This window comes from Microtus ochrogaster (genome assembly GCF_000317375.1).
Source record: "Microtus ochrogaster isolate Prairie Vole_2 chromosome 6 unlocalized genomic scaffold, MicOch1.0 chr6_random_2, whole genome shotgun sequence".
NCBI classification, from domain to species: domain Eukaryota; kingdom Metazoa; phylum Chordata; class Mammalia; order Rodentia; family Cricetidae; genus Microtus; species Microtus ochrogaster.
In genome coordinates this window covers 4,706,479-4,721,624 of record NW_004949095.1, presented here as the reverse complement: position 1 = coordinate 4,721,624, position 15,146 = coordinate 4,706,479, and the positions used below count along the sequence as shown (strand labels likewise).

At 48.8% G+C, this 15,146-nt stretch overlaps 1 protein-coding gene across 1 annotated transcript in view; it reads left to right on the top strand.

The window, feature by feature from the left end:
• The window catches only part of Lhx4 (LIM homeobox 4), a 42,641-nt gene extending 35,818 nt beyond the window's left edge, over window positions 1–6,823 (top strand). Inside the window, exons 4-6 of the mRNA XM_005363893.2 lie at window positions 3,766–3,920; window positions 4,237–4,408; window positions 6,429–6,823. Of these exons, the coding sequence (XP_005363950.1) occupies window positions 3,766–3,920; window positions 4,237–4,408; window positions 6,429–6,823 (722 nt within the window). The remainder of the gene's footprint in view (window positions 1–3,765; window positions 3,921–4,236; window positions 4,409–6,428) is intronic.
• The last annotated feature ends 8,323 nt before the right edge of the window (window positions 6,824–15,146 follow it).

Sequence of the window (15,146 nt, the reverse complement as noted above, 5' to 3'; positions counted from 1 at the left end):
TGGCAGGACCTCTTCTTAATGAGCTGCAGGGTTTTGCAGCTAAAGCTGAGTCAGGAAGCCTCTCTTAGATGAAAGCGCTTGCTTGCCTCTAGCAAGCAGAACAGAACCGAGAAATTGCTGCTACCAAGAAAACATGCTTTACTCTTTCCCAAGCTTTCTCAGGCTTTCAGTGGATTCGGTTGTCCACACGTCTGGGCGCCAGGCAACTCCGTTGATGGATCTGGATTTGATGGAAGCAAACACACAGACAAACAACTTTATGTATTTCTTTCTAGTTCACTTACCCATCCTATCTGGATCTGATTAATATATGGAAAAAGATTTTTTTTCGAGACAAGATTTCTCTGTAGCTTTGGAGCCTATCCTGGAACTAGTTCTTGTAGACCAGCCTGCCCTGAAACTCACAGAGATCCACCTGCCTCTGCCTCCGGAGTGCTCGGATTAAAGGTGTGTGCCTCCACCACTGTCTTCAGGGCCCTGTGGTGAATTAGCTGGACTAACCTTGGCTTTGGCCTGTGGCATGATGGGACAAGGGCCTCATCTCTCTTGGGGACTCCTAGCTCTGATCTTTATAGTGAACCAAGGATGTTGACCTTCTTCCTCCAAGGACCAGAGACCTCTGTAGATGCTGTCCAAACCTCTGCCTTGGTGAGCTCATTCACTCAGCTTTAGGGGTTCTCAGCCTTCCTAATGTTGCATCCTTTTAATACAATCTCTCACACTGGGGTGACCCCCAACCATGACATTATTTTCACTGCTACTTTATAACTATAATTTTGCTACTGTTACGAATCATAATGTAAGTATTTGTGTTTTCTAATGGTCTGAGGTGACCCACACATGTTGAGAACCATTGCTCTAGTCCTGTTGCTTTGGAATCCATCAGGGCGTCACAGGAGCGCGTCAGCACAGGTGGACTTAGTGATACCAAGACAATTTAGAACTGAACCTTACCAGACCTTCGCCAAAGCCGTGCCTCTCCCGGGCCTGTGCTGACTCTTACTGTCAAAGACGTCATGCTGATCTTGTGTGTGCACAGCCCAGAATCTCCTGGGGCTGTGGATAATTCCAGAGACGAGGACGACTGGTAGTAGTCACGGGGGAGGCAAAAATGACGTTGCAGGGCTTGTCATCTCATGGGGGAAGTTTGTCCTACCGCAGCCTCTTGTAGGACAACGGAAAGCCCTGGTCTTGGCACCCAAGGCTGGGTGCATGGCTTACAGATCAGGAGCTTCTCTGGCAAGCTGAGGAAGCCTTGCCACACTGCTGTTTCTGGAGGCTGACTAGGATGATGCCCATGAAAGGGGACACTAAACAAGAGCAAGTGCTAGTGGAGAGAGATGCAGACAGGAGGTAAGGTGGGCTAAAGCAGCTGAAGGCTTCTGTGCTTGTCCCCTAGGTGTCCTTTCCCTTCTGTGCAATCCCAGGGACCCTTGACATGGTTGGGGACATTTGTCTGCTGTAGTATGTTTGGCTGTTTTAAGTTTCCATCCCTTCTTGCCTCTCTAAGCCTTCTTCCAAGCTCATAATTCCCTCCCTTGAGCTAAACAAAGGGTCTAATATCGGCCATTTGCCCCTTGGTGGGACTTACTCTGTCTGTTCATCTCCCCTCCTTAGATATTTCCATTTTCAATATAGCGATGCTGCATTTTATGCCAGGACAAGTTTTAGGAGACACTGCGTATCTCAAAATGAACATATGTTAAGGCCAATTTTCCACGGGAATTAATATTATAAGTGTGTGTTGTGGGGTGTATTCTGCAGGCATGCCAATCCATAATCAAAGTGTGTTTCACCTTAATGTTACTTTTTTTATTTTCTCAGCATTATCTCCTGCACCTCGCTGAATGCTCTCTCCTAAATTAACAGTCCGGGGTGTCATGGTCCTGCTTGGCCTTCCTCGTAGTGTTTTTATCACACTCAACTTCCGCACCAAAGTTATTGATTTTGGGGACATTTCTCAGCACGAGCCCTGCCACCACTACTTAATGAACATTTGGATGACATTGTTATAGGACATAAAAAAGATTTTAAATTATAATAACAGCGAATGTTAAAATAACAGCTGGAGAGTTCCCATAATCATGTGAAGAGAGATTGTGCAGGCAGCGCGGTGGTGCTGTACCGAGCAGCCACCCACCGCCGTGACAGAGCTCCGACATGGCCGTGAAGAATGACTTCTGACTCACGTGGCCAACGTGCTCTGAAATTAGGGACTCTCACCTGCCACACACACACCTTGCTGTACACACTTTGTTTCTTTTGAGTGGGAGATTCTCCTTGTGTTGTCCAGGCTGGCCTCAAACTCTTGGGCTCAGGTGATCTCCTGCTCAGCCTCCTCTCCAAGTTTCATTAGCTGGGAGTTTGTACATAAGGGCCATCTGCATATTTCGAAAGCACACCATTTTGTGCCTGTGTAGTTTAGATTGTGTCAAATAGTGCTGTGTTGTGAGGTCTGTACACCTGGGCACAACCCTCACTACAATATTCAAAGTGAGGCATGTCGGGGCTTTCCCCGGTGGTGATCTGCCTGGGGACTCTGGACCCTGCCCCTTGTCGTTCCCTCTCAGCGACTCTCTGAGGCCTTCACCCTTCCCTGTGGGCATGTGCTGAATTCCCAGAGCATGGAACCCCACATGCGGAGGCCACATTACTCCCCAGCTTTAGACCCTGCTCACCAGAGTCACTCACCAGGAAGGCCCAACTTGGTGTGCTGACTCCTAGTATCTCCTAGAACCAGGGACTGAATGCATGTAAGGCTTCTAGCAAATCTGTACACAGTAGGTACTTAATAAACAGTGGGCAGTATTGTTGATCCTAAATGAGTTTTTTTTTTTCAATAGAAAGGGAGAAAAGGTAGGGAGGAAGGCAAAAACACATGTGAAGGCCCAGAGAAGTTGGGGGCCATGTTATTTCTTGCCAACTTTATTCTTGGCTTCCGCTGATCAGAGCCGAGTCTAAGAGCTGGGGGACAAACTGTTTCCCCTCACAGGATGTCACTCGGCTGAAACGTAACAACCAGCTTTAACAAGGCCTTGAGGCTGACCACTCAAAACCCACTGAAGACATTTGCAGACCGCAGTTTGCCCTGATTGGTGCTTTTCAGAAAATCTGACTGCGACCCACAGTGTGAAACTCATTTTACCTTTCAACCAAGTGTGTGTCCGGGAAAGCAAAACAAACTTCACAGAACAATACATATTTTATTCTACTTGTCCTATGAGTTTTGACTTCTTGATGGGAGGGGTGGGGGTGGGTGGCTTTGCACCAGTTTATAAACATATGGGTGTCTAATGAAGTGTGGGCTCCCCCTCAGTTGTGAGGCCTGGTAGGTTGGCAGAGGCAATAAGGCCCAGGGTGGGTCAGTGGAACTGGAGGCGCAGGAGAGGTGAGGGGGCAGGTTGCCTGAGGCCGTTCTGGACAGACTATCTTTTGACTCCTTCCTTTGAGGACTCGGGATGCAACTCTTGAGTAAGCAGAGTATTTGCCATCACAGGGAAATGAGGGGAATTATTTTCTGTTTGTGACAGGCCTCTGTGTGGCTAAACTCACCAGGGAGGGAGAAGACAGAGCTGAGGGGAGATGGGAAGGTGGGGCTTATGAAAGGCTGCTGGCCAGTGTCAGCATCCCTGGGTGGGGATAACTTCCTCCCAACACTGCCTCTTCCTCCCCCAGGTTGTCTCTGGGGAAGGGCGAGAGGGGCAGGAGGTGAGGAGGTCCAGGTGCTTCAGCTTCACTAATTCCATCAAGGTGTCTTTGCTGCAGATGACTCGGAGGCCGGGGCTAAGCGACCTCGGACTACAATCACAGCAAAGCAGCTGGAGACACTAAAGAATGCCTACAAGAACTCGCCCAAGCCAGCGCGGCACGTGAGGGAGCAGCTGTCCTCTGAGACAGGCCTGGACATGAGGGTGGTACAGGTGAGTGATCCAGGCCTGGGGCAGGTCCGTGCCCTCCACCTAAGGAAAGCTTGGGGACTTGAGTGACATCATCCGGGAGTGGGTGGCACCGAGTCCACAGCAAGCAGAGTTCAGGACCAGTGCCCTGGGGCATGAGGCTCAGGCTGAGGAGACAATAGGCACCCCACATTTTGTTCTGACATACTACCAATGTGCTTGATCCACTTCCAACCACTTGTCTTGAGGGTCCAGAGCTTTAGGTACCTCCTGAGTGCTTGGGGGGGGGCACTGGGGTCTTGAGGTGACCCCTGAATGTGTTCCCTGTGGTTTGTGGCAGGTTTGGTTTCAGAACAGAAGGGCCAAGGAGAAGCGGCTGAAGAAGGACGCGGGGCGACATCGCTGGGGGCAGTTCTACAAGAGCGTCAAGAGAAGCCGGGGAGGCAGCAAGCAGGGGAAGGAGAGCTCTGCAGAGGACTGTGGGGTTAGTGACAGTGAGCTGAGCTTCCAAGGTGAGCAGGGCTGGAGGGGCGAGCCTGAGGCCCTAGGTGAGGCCCTGGGGGACAGCAATCCTTGCCAGCAGATGGGATTTTTCTGATGACACCCTCCTGGGCACAGGGTTTTTGTAGACTTTCAGTCAAGGGTGGGAAGGGTGTTAGTGGCCCTCCCAGAAAGGGTGAGGAGAGCAAGAGAACGCTGTTGCTGAGATACCGGGGCTGGGGTCCCCAGGATGCAGCCTAGCCCCGTCCTTGCCCAGAGGCACTCTCACCAGCCCAGTCTTCGCCCCAGCCCTCCTGCACTTCTCCCCTTTGCAGGGACACTGAGCTCCTCCCACGGCCCCCTAGAGTAAGCCGCTCCTCCAATCCTGGTGGCAGGAGGACATGCTCAACAGGCCTTTTCCTGGGAAAGCAATAATGTGAGTGCATGACGGGGAACTGGCTGCGGTTCCAGAACCCCTCCCCCGCCACTCACTCCACCCTGTCCTCTGCACACAAGCTTTGCAGCATGCGCTCTGTTCAGACCTGTGCATCATCAGCAAAACTGCAAATTACCGCATGAGTGGATCCTCAGGTTGTTTGCAAATAACCGTGACTGTCCTTGGTCGCCGAGCCCTCACATACAGGAGGTCTTTTTTATGTGGGTGAGAGAGGGAAGGGCCCTGAACTGAGGATCGGAAACCTGATTTCTAGTGTAGCTTTGTCAAAGTCAGAGCCCCAGTCTATACACGGGGACCGCCACATCCTTAGCCACCTCACAGAGCTATCACGGGTGTCAGTGACCACAACCAACTGTGGATGAGCTTGGGGAAAGCTAAACAGGCCTGTGTACCAAGGACAACTGGGGGGCATGGTCGTCCCATAGGAGACCATCATGGACAGCAGGTACCAGCTGAAGGCCCAGTGGAGGTGACGGCAGAGGCGAGCCTAGTCTTCTTCCTGCTCCCTTTGAATGACACATGCTCCCTTTTATATTCCTCAGTGGAATGTGGGATCAGACAGGTCTAGTCACAAGTGGCCTTTGGAGGAATCAGTGTGTTGGCCCAGGGAGAAAGGGGAAAGAAGCCTCTGGAACAAGTTACTTACCACGGGCACAAAGCTAGGAAATCTCTGACCTCAGCCCAGTGGTCTGCCGAGCCCAAACTCAGCCTTCTTAGTCCACAGTGCTTAGGACCCAAGGAGGGCCAAGGAGATGTACGCCCACTCCCCAGGCATCTTGGCAGGGTCGAGGAAACCAGTTTATCTCATGCAAGCTTCTCAAGTCCCTACCTGGAAGACACAGGAGCACCACACCTAGTTTTGTGGCTCTTTTCTCTTGGGTGCGGTGGGTCTCTGGGTATAACATGTTCTGTCTGGGTAATGATGATCCTGTAATTCTTAAGACTAACCCTGCTTCCTCCTATGGAAGAGAGAAATTCCTTCGGCAAATTTCATTAGATCCCCCTTAATGAAATTCTTCAAGAAACCAGAAGGTCCATTTGCCTTAATCAAGTCATTCTTTATCCTCAGTAAGTAGGTTATTTGATATACAAAGAAACTGAGTTCTTGGATACTGAGCTCCATTTTGGGGTGGATGGGGATTTTATATAGAGGTCTAAGAGCCGTGGCCAGCACCTTTATCACAGACTTGTTTCCCAAGCAGCCTGACCAAGGACTTTTCTTGCTCTGAAAGCCTTCAGAGTAAACCCTCTCAGTAGTTTCCATTGTGACAGACAATGTGGCCCACCAAACCCAGGCCCTCACACGGCTCAGTGTCACCAGGCTATCTCAGAGCCACTCTAAGACCGACGGGTTCACCAGACACTTCCCAGCCCGTGGGGCCTGCGGATTTCGGTGCAGGCGATCCTTGTCTTCCCTTTGGTCTGGGTTGGTCTCTGGATGGTAGGCTGACATAGTGTCTGACCTGGCTTGGCAGGGGGCGCAGCTGCTGCCCGTGGGCATCAATCCCTCCTGGTCATTGTGTTGCTGGTTGTGAAGAGCAGGGACCACCAGAGTCCTGGCAGCTGACAATGTATCTCCGTTCTTTTGTCCACAGAGGATCAAATTCTCTCAGAGCTTGGCCACACCAATAGGATTTATGGCAACGTGGGGGACGTTACAGGCGGACAGTTAATGAATGGGAGCTTCTCCATGGATGGTTCAGGACAATCCTATCAGGACCTGAGGGATGGGAGCCCCTACGGAATCCCCCAGTCTCCATCCTCCATATCGTCCCTGCCATCCCATGCTCCTTTGCTCAATGGGCTGGATTACACAGTGGACAGTAATCTGGGCATCATTGCGCACGCAGGGCAGGGAGTAAGCCAGACACTGAGAGCCATGGCTGGGGGACCCACCTCTGACCTCTCCACAGGAAGCAGTGTAGGCTACCCTGATTTTCCAACTAGCCCAGCCTCTTGGCTTGATGAAATGGACCATCCTCCTTTTTAGACCTTCCTCCCCACCTTTTACCTGTCCTCCCGGCTTAAGAGAATATCTTCAAGGATCAAAAGAGACTTGCCTCTTAAGGATCAAAAGTACGCCAACGTGAGTTTCCATTATTTTCAATGGAAGTCCTCCGCTGTTCCTAGAAGGCTGAGACCACACTAGGACTCGGCTTTCTTGGGAGGTGACAGGAGAGCGACCTCATCTCAACCACAGCACAGGGCTGGACAGCCTAGAGCGCTAGGTCACTGGCTTGTTGGCTCCCTCCCCTCTCACCTTGCTTTGAGGCTTTGGCTGCTCAGTGCTTTGACAGCACAAGGTAACTGTGACAGGCCACCTTGGCCTTTGGGAAACTCTGCTTTGCCTCCTAAATCACCGCTTTCACCAGAACCAGCATTCCTGAGGGAGAGGTACCATTGCCCTTGAGAATAATAAAATGGTTTCTGGACCACCTTGACTACACCGTCATTTTCAAAATAAAGTCAGTTATTAAAGGTTAGTTAAAAACACTGATGGCCACAGTTTGATATAAAAAAATGGCCCTGTCCCATTCTGTTTGCTGCTGTGAAAATGACTTCTTTTCCTACCTGCAAGGGTGACCCAGGGTGAGCCCGGGTTTTAAAAACCCCATCTGTATTGTTGAACCCCTGATGGCAAGAGGTGGCTTCCACTCCGCGTGACTCTGGACCTTCACAGGCAGTCCCATGAGCTCTTGGTGCAGAGTGCCTTTTCATCTGCTTATATTGTTTCCTCCTCAAGACAGGCTGAGGGCTACACAATGATCAAAGCTAAACCATGCAGAGACCAGAATGACAATCAGTGGAAACATTTGTACACACACTCGGATTCCAAACATGCAGTCTGTTTAGACACACTGGTGGATGCGAGGCTCCCTGACTTCCCTGGCTTTGTGACGAGGCGGGAATAAAATCCGGAGCATCCACTGTACTCAGAGAGTTGGTTCTGAGGAGTTTGCAAGGCTCTTTTCCTCTCTTAAAACATCCAGGCTGATTCAGTCGGAAGATAGGAACCAACTCCTCTTTTCTTTTGTGGGGGTGGGGAGGGCTCACCTTGGTTCGGTTTGGAAGACCAGCTGGGCTCTCTGGGTTGCTGGCTGGACTTGCGCCACGCTGCAGGCTTCAGTTCCACACCCAGAAAGCCCCAGCTCTCTGGCCAGCCACAGTGGAGGGATTCTCTGCCTGCAAGGTTTGCAGTAGTATTTTACGAAGCCTGCAATATGGGCGAGGCCAACCTGGCTCTCAATCTGTCATCTGAGAGAGGCTGTTCCTCTGTGGTAGACACAGCCATGACTGGTGGCAACTACCACTGGTGTGACCCATTTCTGGCCATCAAGGAAGTGCTCCATGTTCAAAGTTCCTGGGAAGTTAGCCAGCTGGAATCCCCCATCCCTACCCCCTCAGGAAGCTGATTTATTTCTTCTGGCTTCACAGCAAGGCCTTTCTGTTACATGAAGTGTTGAGACCAGAGGCCCAGGGCCCCTCTTTCTGTCAGTCATATTTGAGGATTCAGGTATGTGGCTAAGGAGATGAAAGGGAGGAACACATCTCCTCTTTGGCTGCTGGCCTTCCTGCAAGCCTCTTTCAAAGCTGAGTTCAGTTAAGCTTCCTTAAAGAAACAGTTCTCTGGTGAGTTCTGTAGTGGCGTTTTGGTGGGCCAGCTGTAGCTGGCTGGCTTGGCTCTGGAGAGTGCAAACATAGTAGCTTTCGCTTCCTTGAGCTCTCTACCGGTGATGATGCTCCTTGGTGCTACTGGAATTCCCGACAATGTGGATGATGGGGTAATGATAGAGACACAGATGCAAGACAATATGCCATGTGAAAGAAACGGCAGACATCGGTGTGAAGAGCCCTTTCTTAAATACCTCATCCTCAGCAGGCTGCCCATAACGTACAAACAAAGCCAGGCTGGGCAATCTAGCTGAAATGCTGCCCTAGCTAGGCCACAGCCTCAGCTTGACTGTTGGTTAGTATCTCATGGTTTGTGGTTTTGAACATTCTATAGAGCACTGTTGAAGACTGAAGTTAATTGGTTTTTGGTTTTGAAAGTGAGTTAATAATACTCTCAACTCAGTAATAAGAGAGCAGGAAGCTGTTATCACCCATACTAACATAGTGATGTTGGTAGAAGCTTCTTGGGTGGTTTTTTTTGAGGGAGCATTGAGTTGGAAGGGCTCTTAGGAGAGCACTGGCTAGGAAGGCTCAGAGTCCTGTTCAGAGCTGGCTCCCTAGAGGGCAGCACACTCTAAGAGCCCATTTAGAAGCACAGCCACAACGGGCCTCAGATTTGAAATTCTGTTCAAATTACAGCTGTGCTGGTGTCCCAATGGGCACTTCACACTAAGACTGTTCTTTGACTTGCCTGTGGTTCAAGATGGAGAACAGGATGCTTCCTTATGAGATGTCCGCACTAGGGTACCAGTACCCTCTGCTGGCTCCTTCCCTCCTCGTCCAGGGCAAAGAGGATTTGAAAACATGAAGTGTAAACTTCTAGAGGCATGTACAGTATCTGGGCCCGGCTTTGCCTCTAAGTGAACATTTGATTGACACCTACGTTAGAATGTGTCCAGCAGACTTCTGAATCCTAGAGCAAATTTAAAAATTAAGTAAAAACAAACAACCCTGTTTCCAGTGGCAAGTGGCATAAGCAAGGATGGGAACAGAGTGATAAAGCCATGGAGGAAACATCAACCCGAGGCCTGCTGGCCAGCGGGGCAGAACCTCTCGCTGAAGGGCTATCGGGGAGCAGGCACATTTCTCTCAGGCCTTGCCTCCTAGATCATATTGAGAAAATTGTTCCCACAAATTAACACAATAAAACCATGGAAAGAACAAAATTAAGACCCGGACAAAGCACTGGGCAGTGGTCTGAAAGGGATCCTGTGCCGTCATAAACATAAAATCTACTAAAGTAACTGAGGACTGTTTATGCTTCTTCATTAAGGACATATAAAAAAAAATCTGTAGACCAAAAGCCAATCCCACGTCTGAAGCTCCCAGCTGGTGAGCTGGTGACCAATGGGCCTCTTGCCAGGGAGGTTCAGGCTTCTGAACTGTGTTGTGTGGCCGCCCACCATCCTGCATCCTCAGAGCCCTTCCCACTCCCTACTACTGACACCTTAGCTCTCACTGCAGGAACGAGGACCACGCCTCCTCAGTCAGCAGGGTCTGGAGATTCAGTTTTAAGCGGTGCACTTTAAAAACTGGAAACAGTGAGACGAAGAAAAATTCAATTAAGCGGAAATGAGTTTTGTTTTATTGCCTGCTGCTGAAGGGCTCTGGGCATGCTGAAGCTAAATAAAAGCACATCACTGGCTCTCTCTTTCTTGGATTGGTCAAGTGCCCATCACCCCCCTTTTTTTTCCTGCAGTATTTGCTCCAACTGCTCTAACAGTGACTGGAGCCAAAAAGAGAGAGCTCAGCAAAGCCACCCCATCCCCACTCTGCTTGGTAGGACCACACTAAAAGCACAGATGCCCGCTGCTAGCTCTGGTGGAGAGATAGCTGCAGGTGTGGGAGGGGTGCCAAGCGTTCCTTTGCTTAGTGAGGCAGAGCACAGGTGGACTGAGCAAGGCCACCTCTCCCACCTGTGGCGGCCTACAGCAGGGATCACACTGGATCTTCCTGTGTGAGGACCGAATTAGGCCTAAGGAGCAGGTTTTGGGCCCTGGGACTCCAGATGCCACTTTGAGGTCATACTCAGACCTCAAAGCCCCAGATCTCCTAGGCTTTGGAGTCTTGCCCCCAACCTTCCACGGTGTAAATTTTGTACAGTTAAAAAGAAATAAAGTTGCATTTTCCTGGAAAAAAAAAGAGAAAAAAAAAAGCACCCGCCCCTCCTTATTTATTGCCACGGGACGCTGGAGTGCAGAGACGGTGCGTTTGTTTGTATGTGCCTCCTGTGTGCTGGCATGAGATGTGTACGGTACAACTGTAAAATAAAGATGGAGATCCTTTAGAACCTGACGTGCCTTGCTTTTTACTTGGTCCTCTGGAGAGTATAAAAAGCCGAGCTGATGCAGCAGCCTGTCATCACCACAGGGAAACCAAAAACACAACTCTGAATTCAAAAATCACTCACAGCCGTGAAATGGCATGAAGTGCCAGGCTGGCTCCCACCAAGCCCCAGTGATCCCCCAGTCTCCGTGCTCACCCCAGCCTGAGACCAGCTAAACTTCACAATGGATACAAATCCAGGTCCTCATGTTTGTACAGCAGGCCCTTAATGAAGCCATCACCCCAACTCCCCTTGGTTCTTCAAATACCAATTTCCTGTGGGCATAGTCCTCTGCCCCTTGATTTTGGAAATAGTAAAAAAAATCTATTGACCACATAATTTGTAATGGCTGTCTGTGCTGTTTTTATAGTTTTCACACTTACAGTGTCTCCTGTACGAAGCATCTGCAGTGTCTTTATTTGGTGAGAGAAGAGACAGGAGGGAGGGCAGAAACCTCATCAGAGTGATCCGGGCTCTTAGACAACTGGTGTCTAGGGAAATTTCCATGTTTTTTTTTCTCTGCAGGGTGCTGTGGGACAATGGTCTGGTACCCTGTAAAGATTTGTTACTTGTATTTTAATAAAATGCTGATTGGCTAGTAGCCAGACAGGAAGTATAGGTGGGGGGCGACAAGAACAGACGAATTCTAGGAAGAGGAAAGGCTCAGTCTGTAGTTGTCACCCAGACATAGAGAAAGCAAGATGAGAACGCCTCATTGATAAAGGTACTAAGCCACCTGGCTAACAAAGACAAGAATTATGGACTAATTTAAGATGTAAGAGTGAGTTAATAAGAAGCCTGAGCTAATAGGCCAACCAGTTTATGATTAATGCAGACCTCTGTGTGTTTCTTTGGGACTGAGCAGCTGTGGGACAGGGCACATGTTAGTGTGACGTTTACTCAGAATGAAGAGAGCAATAGACTGGCTCACTAAAAACAAAACCAACCAAACAAATACAAACCAAGGGGCTGGACCGATGGGCCAACAATGGAGAGTGCTTGCTGCTCTTAGAGTTTGGTTCCTAGCACCCATGTCGGGTGGCTCCCATATCCTCTTCTGAACTCTGTAGGTACCAGCACTCATGTACACATCTCTACACATGGACAATACATCTTTTACAACAAAACAAACAAAAAGCCGCCAAGACACACACGGCGCTCTGAGGAGAACAATCAGAAGTTCCGCCACCACTGTTCCATTGCTTTCCCAGTTAGTCGTCTTTCTTCTTGGGTCTGTGATTCTCCTGAGCTAACATTACAACAGGTTGAAGAGATCCAAGGCCAGGCTGTGTGTGCTGAACTAGAGGTTCGGCAAAGGGCGATGCTCCTCAGTACTGTGTGTTCCTGAGATTTGACACTTGAGATGTGCTGGTACACGTCTGTAATCCTAGTACTTGGGAAGTGCAGACATGAATTCGGAGTCATCCTCAGCGACATGGTGATTGGGAGGGGCTTGGGAATCTGTGAAAGGCGGGGGAGGGGGAGGACTGCCTTATAGAAGATAAAATACAGACTGAAAAAAGTGGTCTTGGCATATCCTTCCAGTTGGAAATACACGTTTATTTTTATTTTTTTTAAGCCATTAAAATGGTAAATAGGTTTTAACAGATGGCTTTTCCACAGCAATGGAAAGCCCAGGCAAGGACTTTGGGGTTAAATCTCATATTTTAGTCACCTGGGACTAGTTTATTATTGCAGAAAAACAAACATCCATAAAGTTGACAGCTCCCTACTCCGCTCTGAAGTGCAGTCCTTGAAGTTGCTCACCAGGCAGCTGAGGGGTGGCTGCCTGCAGACAGCGACCTAGGGAATTCAGGTTACATTTCGACACCTGTCCACTGCAGGGCTTACAGCCCACCCAGGCTGGAGGCTGTGACAACCAAGAAACCCTATTACCGGTGGGTCAGGACGTTTAGACTCAGTATGTGTGCCGGCTTTTTCCTTTTTTTAAAAAATCATTTTAACATTTAATGCTCTTCAATTAAAGTGATTTCCTGGAGTGGATGCCAAGCTTCGTCTGGAATGCGCATTAGCCACTTTCCGAATCAGTAGTTAAAGGCACGAGGGATTTAAACAGCAATCCACAGTCCGTTCCGTCAAGGTTCGGCGGAATAAAGCAGATTATAAACAATAATATATGTCTTTCTCCTCTTTTTCTGGAAGGGTTCCAAACTCACAAACAGGGCTAAAGTGCTATAAACATGACCAGGACTAAGCTGTGGGCTCCACAAATGTACTCCGTGAAAGCCACGGCACCCTAGTGCCACGTTTTATCCTGTGTGCGTCTGTGTGCGCCTACTTTGAAAGAGCTTTTTATTACACAAAATGTCCATCAAAAGAACCCACCTGCTAAATATTAAAATAGAAACCAGGGGTGTGACACAAGCGAGAGACAAAAACAAGTCCTGTCTGCAGTGGGGATGACAACTATGTGGCCGCAGAGGGCAGCCACTGAACGTGGATGACTGCCTCCATGGACTGGCAGGCTCAGTCGCTGCGTTCAGGGTCAAGGGTCACTTCCCACCCAAGACACTCACAACGAATCCTAGGGCTCTTGGGAGGCGAGTGCTCACTGGAGGACAGCTTTTCCCGGTTACATCTTTTTGCAGTTGTTCAGTTGGTTGGTTTTATTGACACTGGATCTTGCTCCTTTGCCCAGTCTGGCCTTCGACATCTCGCGTGAGCCTTCCAAGCGCCGAGGCTACAGGTGTGCACAGGCGCTCACAACCACAGCTTCCAGCTGCTCTCTAACTTGAACTCATCTCCTTGTAAGATGAGTCGACCCTGCCCCACACTCAGAGCAGTGGGGCGGCCTGAGCACACCCTGCTTCAGTGTTTGGGTCAGGAGGCTAGACACTGGTGGAGGAAGGTACACTGCCCTTGAACGACCCAGGACACGCACCCCGAAATGTCAACTAACAATTTGACTCTGTGACTGTGCTAAGAGAACGACAAAGCAAAACACAGCAGAGGAAAGTTTGAAGAATTGCTGGGCATCTAGAAGTCAATGACTCCACCATGCTGATTAGCAGTCTGCTCTGGAGGGAGGTCCATCCCCAGAACATCCCAGGGCTCTGGGGACAGAGGAGACTACACAGCCTGCCCTCCTCTACCCTCCAGGGGAATGAAACACTGATCATACCTGGTGGATAATACATGTGAGCTGAGAAGTACAAGAAGGGATCTGGTGAAGAACGCGACTGGCTAGGGAAATGCAGACAGGTGCCTGTTCAAGGCAGAGCTCAGGAGTGTCACCATACTTTTAAAGTCACATGACCACAAGACTGAAGTAAGGAATTTCTGTGTTCTCAGGGAGCCCACTGGAGAATACAAAATCCGCTAAGACACGGTAACGGAGCTTTTGAAGGCGGCTGTCTCGCTTATCCTGAAAACATGACTAAGGAAAACTCTTGGATCTGGTATTAAAGGGGTTGGAAAATCTCTAAGATTTCAAAGAAATAAGACTCATGTATAATGCACATATTATAGTCATGAGCCTTATGTTAAAATGGGTCTTTTACTGTTCCTCGTTTCAATAGTAAACTTCGCTTCATAGACTAGATCTAATATTTTAATTGCTATGAAAACATTTGGCCCAAATCACCTTAGGAGCTAGGATTTGAAATTTATTAATAAATATGTAAACTTAATATATTTTCATTATGAAATTGAATCTGGTAGCTACATACTTATTTAGTGTTAAGATTTGTAAAATGATTTTTTTAGAAACTCAAAGTTTGATAAGATCCTTTGTGTTTCAACTTTTAAGTTGAATAAACACTTAGAAGCCTTCATGCCCAATCGATGCATGTATTTTCTTAGGCATGAAACCTTTTCTACTTAGTCATTAATCTCGGAGACAATGTACTTCACGTAGAATAATAACCTATAGCTAAGTAGTTAAACCTGGCAGGAAGCTATGAAATTCTTATTTAACAGGCGGGGTCACTGGATCGTAGGAACCTTATAAACGGAAACCGCTGAAACATTAAAACAGGACGAAATTCCAGAGATTTTGCTTCGCCTGCTCTTCTTGTACCTGACAAGCAGAGGGGACAGCAGCATGCAACAAACTGGCTGACTCCTTGCTCTTCGATATCAGAGAGATTATTAAAAAGTTAGTTCCTGATGGCAATCCATGATTTTCTAGGAGACTTTTCTAGATATCTTAAGACAGAATCCTGAGACATGTTAATTATTTGTAAAATAATTTTTGTTTTTTTTAAATTTATTTATGAAAGATTTCTGCCTCCTCCCCACCACCGCCTCCCATTTCCCTCCCCCTCCCCCGATCAAGTCCCCCTCCCTCATCAGC